At 40.6% G+C, this 6137-nt stretch overlaps 1 protein-coding gene across 1 annotated transcript; it reads left to right on the forward strand.

Moving 5' to 3' along the window:
• Positions 1 to 3366: 3366 nt before the first annotated feature.
• On the forward strand, positions 3367 to 4104 carry LOC137390322 (uncharacterized). The gene has a single exon (XM_068076654.1). It carries the CDS (start codon positions 3367 to 3369, stop codon positions 4102 to 4104), a length of 738 nt encoding a protein of 245 aa, XP_067932755.1.
• Positions 4105 to 6137: the final 2033 nt, after the last annotated feature.

The following is a 6137-nucleotide window of genomic DNA, read 5'->3' on the forward strand; positions in this document are numbered from 1 at the left end:
TCCTTCTAAGAGAGACTCTAGCTCAAAAGAGCTCAACGAATGATTGAAAGACGAGAGAGAGAGAAGAGGTTTGCCCTTACCACACTAGCCAAGATGGCGGTGAAGAAGATTCCAGCTATAGCTTTCTAAAATTGCTATAAGGCCTTAAAAGAGCTGAAACCTGGAAGCCTAAAAGACAGCTCAAACATGAACACATGCTCCAATCAAAATCAAGTCACCCCTGGCCATTTTGCCAGGAGTTTGCCCACAGATCATCTCAAAGGTCCTTGACTGGTGCATGGTTAAAAGCCTGCCTTAAAAGTGGCAAGGCAGACGTGTCTTACACCCCCCCCCTCCCGCCTTCTGGGTTGAGCCAGCTTACTCCAGAAATGTTTTTCCAGAGATTACTCTCGATAGTCGGATGCCTGCCTTAAAGGCAGCAGGTCTGATTAGCCTTATGCCCCTTTCGGACTCTGCATACACTTTCAAAGGCTGCCCCACAAGATTCAAAAGTGTACATTCTAAAGGATTTTGCCTCGTAATAAAAGGGATGTACGAAACCGATCAAGGCACAAAATCTACACCGGCTCACTCTATGAGCTAGTCCTTCTCCAAGAGACTACATCGTAAAAAGACAGTACATCCAGTTTCTAATCGACACTGAATGTACTATGAACGTGCTGAGTAAACAAGTGCTCGCACAGCTTGTTTGCTCAGCAAGTGTTCGGGAAGCTTCTTCAAAGCATGAGGGACCTGCTTAAGGAAAGTGACAGTCACGATTTCATAGCCAATAGGACCCAACTACCTTGCTACGCAGTTGTACGTCTCCCCATATGGCTCCATGATGTAAAGACCAAGGAGGTCTTTGTGGTGAGCCACATTAGCGAGTATGCTATCCCAAAGATGCTCTTAGTAGCGCACCCGTGCGCTATGGAGCTCTAGCAGCTAGTGGTTTCTGTGGACGGTCAGCTCCTGACCTGAATGGATAGACACGGGCAGCTGCTGCTCAGCAAAATGCAGGTAAAGTGCAAATAGAGAGAGATATGTTATTGTAGGCCCAAACAGAGATAGCTGTTCCGCGTCAAGTCACTACACAGAACTACTGCCCATTGAAATTGATAGAAGGTTGCCCAAAAGGTCTCCATTGGTTATGAGCTTAAACCAGCCTTTGGTGAAAAGAAACTTAGTCACGCAGCACCTGAACCTTACGAACCAACCTCTACATCTTCATGCCATCATCATGCTCGGCATGTTCACAAAGTGGAGCACCATCAGTTGAATGACGAACCATCCTTTACTGGCTCAAGTATTACATCTTAGAGTGTGAAAATGTCAGAGACAGGAGTGCCAGCTCTACTGGAGGACCAGTTCCTAGCAGCCTGGAGAAACTGTACAAAGCCGGACAAAGCCCAGCAACTAGCAAGACTCCTGATGCACTACCAGAGCACATTTAGCACCGGTGACATAAATGTGGGATAGACCTCCAAGAGGAGCGCTCCATTTCCACTAAATGAAGGAACTCGACCTATTCAGCAGTCTCGGCACCAACCCAAACCGGAGAAGGAAACCAAGGCCGAGCGACAAGTCCAAAACCTCTTCAACAAAAGACTCATCAAGCCAGCTGGAGGCGCTTGAAGCTTCCCGGTAGTGTTGGCTTAGAAAAAGGATAGAAAGTGGTGTTTCTGTATCGATTACAGTAGGTTGTATGCCATCACCAAACAAAATGCCTACCTCCTTTCCAGTATTGATGAAAGCCTCAGTACGCTCTCTGGTCGCAAGTTTATTAGCACATAGCTACATTAGCTCAGTAGCTATTGGCAGGTGCCTCTAAAAACCGATGCACAAGAGAATTCGGCGTTTGCTTACACTCTGGCAATGGAAGGTTTTGCCGTTCGAACTCACTTCCATACTGGCCACCTTCTGCAGGCTGATGGAGCATGTACTACACGGCTTGCATTAAAAAAACGCTGTTGCTCTAATTAGATGGCATCATCGTCATCCCTTCTGACTTTGATACCCACCTAAGCCGATTGAAGGAAGTGTTCGAGAACTGAAGGGAGCTGGATTGAAGCTACAATCGTTCAAGTTCGAGCTACTCCAGTCACAGGTGCATTACTTAAGCCATGTGGTTACTGCTGAAGAGATAGCTACTGACCTAGAGAAAATGAGGGCGATTGGGAAATGGCCAATCCCCAGGGGGCTCAGAGAGTTGCGAGGCTACCTGTGCTCGGTAGGATATTATCGGCTGTATACACCAACCGAGCTTTGCTACCACAGCACGGCCTATGCACCAGCTGACAAGAAAAAAAAGTGGATGTCGGGCGAGGAGTACTAGACAGCCTTCAAGTAGCTGAAGGAGTACAAGTCCTGGCGCCGTGCTGTCACAAGTACAGGATAGGACCAAGAGAGTCATCACTTTCTTAAGCAAGACTCTGGCACTTACACCCATCAAGGCACCTGCCGAGGGATTAGCTCAACTGCTAGAAGGTCCTACCGCCAATGAGCCCTCAATTCTCAGCAGGAAGAGAAAGCCCCTAGCTATGAGATTATAGCCGCCCTAGCAAGAGATGGCTTTTAGGACAGCCAACTTGATATGGCCTCAGGGCTCACTGTAGAAGACCGGGCATTTGCGGAGACTGAGGTCAGACGCTTAGAGTATGGTGCGTGATAGCACAAGCTCTGGTTTCAGTTGTTCTCTTCTCCTGAAGCTGAGTAGACAGCCCCCAAAGGTCTTCACTGGTGGAGAGTATGGCGAAAGATGCTCAAGGTCTGGGCCGGCTGCCGAGCCAATATCGAGGTGGCCGACATCACAACCGGGCCGAGATTCGGTCAGCAGAAGACGAGGCCATCAGCCAGACTTCTCGTCGGTTGCAGGTAGGCTGCTGAGGCAGACGTGCTAGCGATGAGGCGGAGCCAATTAAGACGAAATGATATAAAAAGTGTGCCTGAAGTGATGAGCAAGGATCTCTGGCAGCCCCTTGCATGCTGTTCATTGTACACACACACTTTGAATTGCCTGTATTCTTATATACATTGCGAAAAATACAGAATATGTCTGTATGTTTCTTATTGGAGCAGTAAATGGAACATGGCAGTTACCTTAGCAGTTAGCAGTTAGCAGTTGAGCTGTGCACAAGCGTTTCTGAGAGCTCCTGAGGATTAAGCATTTGCCAGCAAAGAGCTTATATTTCTATATACGCAACACACAATACACATACTCGACCGCTGATATATACCCTATCAAGGCGTTTACAGAATACAGTATTTACCAACTACAAAACACAAGAGAAAGAATTCAAGCACAGGACTGCAATAGGGGGGCGTAATTGGTGTTAACTGTGAAACCCCCCTGAAATTGATAAGTCTTCCATTACATTTCTGATCAATATGGGACCAAAACGTGGAGAATCTGCTTCACACTCTGGAGACCAAATCACTCTTGCTTCTATTGATCTAAAACTAACTCAGCTGATATCAGATGTCGCCAAAATACACAAACGTTTGGACTTAATTGAGAACAAGCAAGCAGAATATGAATTGTCGCTAGAAAATTTTCAAGAAGAGATCAACGATGTCAAATCTAAAGTTAGTGAACTCGAATCAGCTAAAACAAAAATGCAACAATCAACTACACATAATAATTTGCTAATGTGTGAAGCTAATGAACATCTCAACAGAGCTAAAGCCATAGAGCTAAACGGAATTCCATTTAAAAGTGGCGAGAACTTAATGGAAGGTTTTTCAAAACTTTTGAAGGTAGCAAAACTTGATGACATCAACCCTACACGAGATATTGACAATATTTATAGGATTAGACAGACTCCCAGAATTCTTGTTAAATTCATCCAGACAAATAAACGAGACAATTTTTTTCAATTATACAGAAAAAATATTATTGATACTTCACTCTTAGGATTTCAAGAGAAAAACAGAATCTACATCAACAAAGTTTTAAGTAGAGAACAAAACGAACTATTCTGGAAAGCTCGAAAATTTAAAACAAACAAAAACTTCCGGTTTATTTGGACTTTCAATCAAAGAATTTACCTACGTAAAACTCCTGAATCAGATGCTGTTCAGATAAGAACCCAAAGTGACTTGGATGATTTGGAAGCTTCGCAGTAATCATGATTTGTTTTTATTACTGGTGCTTATATGTATTTATGGCAGAGTTTTGTGTAGACTGTGTACCACAATCTGTATTTTCTTTCAACCAGCTTCAGTTACTCACTAATAGTTTTCATGTCTTGAACTTTAATTGTCAGAGTTTGAAGAATAAATTTACCGACTTTGAATATTTTCTTTCAACAATTAACACTAGTTTTGATGTGATATGTGTTACTGAAACTTGGTTCTACGAGAATGAAGCTTCAAATTTTACATTGCAGAATTACTTTTTCTCAGGTACACAGCGACACTCCAGGGGCGGTGGTGCTGCGGCTTATGTGCGGTGTGGCATGGCCGTTGAGACAGTGGATATCACAATGAGAGGGGCAGATGTACATGCTTTTAGACTAGTTGGTGGCGCTTCAGTTCATTCCCTTACGGTAATTATAATTTATCGTAGGCCTAGTTCCGACCTTGATTTATTTCTAAATGACATTGACCAGTTTCTTGCAACTACCTCAGAGTCTAAGTACCTCATTTTAGGTGATATCAATATTGATTATCTAGATAAAAAAGCAAGTGAAAACTATAAAAACATAATTTCCTTATATAATTTTGAAAACACTATTACAATTCCAACAAGACTATCAAAGCAAAAGCATTCCTGTTTAGATCATATTTTAACAAACACAATGGAAAAGAACATATTTTCAGGAACTATTAAATGTGATTTAAGTGATCATCTACCTACTTTTTACATACACGTAAGTACAAAAAACTCTAATTTTAACGATCAAATCAGTAACCTTTCAACCACAAATAAACAATATATTCATTACGATAGATTAGCACAATATATAACAAATACAAATTGGGATAATATTTTTATTTCTGAATTTCTCAACACAAATTACACCCTTTTTATTAAAACACTTCAAAATCTGATAGCAAAATGCACTCTTGAGAGGTCTGGGTCCTTCGGGAACAAGAGATTCAAATATACCAAACCTTGGCTGACCAATGCTTTGCTGAATAAAATTAAAAAGAAATACAATATTTACCGCCAGTTATCTAAGTCTCCTCTTAATACAAAATTAAAACTTAAATACAACAAATTCAAGAATCAACTGTCCACCGAATTAAAGAATGCAAAATTTTCTTATTTCAAGGACAGTTTTAACAATTGCTCCAATGCTTCATAAACTTGGAAAGTAATTAACACACAAATATTGAACAAATCAACATCAAAAATTTGCAGAGTGCCAACCCAACTTGAAGCTATTTCCAACGCTTCCAATTTAATATGTTCAGATATAGAAATAGCTAATGAACTAAATACATATTTTACTAACGTTGGACCCTCACTAGCAAAAAAGCTTCCAACTGAAATTTTGAGCTACAGACTACCCGATTACAGTCCAAGCTTTGAATTACATCCAGTTACCAGCCAAAAGATTATAGACACAATAAATTCTTTAAGCGAAAAGAAAGCTGCTGGCTTAGATGGTATTACAAGCAAAGTTATTAAACGCAATGCTAATTTTTTAAGCTGTATACTCTCCCGCATCATAAACAAAAGCATAACTACACAAATTATTCCAGATGGTATGAAAATTGCAAGAATTAACCCTCTGTATAAAAAAGGAAACATAAATAAATGTGAAAATTATAGGCCTATCTCAGTTCTTCCGATATTTAGCAAAATCACAGAAAAACTTATAAATTTCCAAATCATGGACTATCTTGAAGGCAATAACATTCTAGACTCTAATCAATTTGGTTTTAGAAAAGGTATTGGAACAAGAGATGCAATTATTTCTTTTACAAACAAAACATTCCAAGCTTTTAACAAGGGAAATTGTGTTCTTGGTATATTTATAGAGTTCAGCAAAGCATTTGATACCATTGACCATGATATATTGTTATTAAAATTGAAGTCTATTGGTTTCAAATCAACAGCTATTAAATGGATAGAAAACTACTTAAAAGATCGGAGTCAAAGAACAAAAATAAATACTACCCTTTCAGCACCACAAACTATAAAATGTGGT

Source organism: Watersipora subatra, chromosome 3, assembly GCF_963576615.1.
Source record: "Watersipora subatra chromosome 3, tzWatSuba1.1, whole genome shotgun sequence".
Classification (NCBI taxonomy): domain Eukaryota; kingdom Metazoa; phylum Bryozoa; class Gymnolaemata; order Cheilostomatida; family Watersiporidae; genus Watersipora; species Watersipora subatra.

Bases quoted from the DNA above. Each gene is read 5' to 3' on its own strand.
- LOC137390322 (XM_068076654.1), top strand. From the start codon at position 3,367: ATGGGACCAAAACGTGGAGAATCTGCTTCACACTCTGGAGACCAAATC.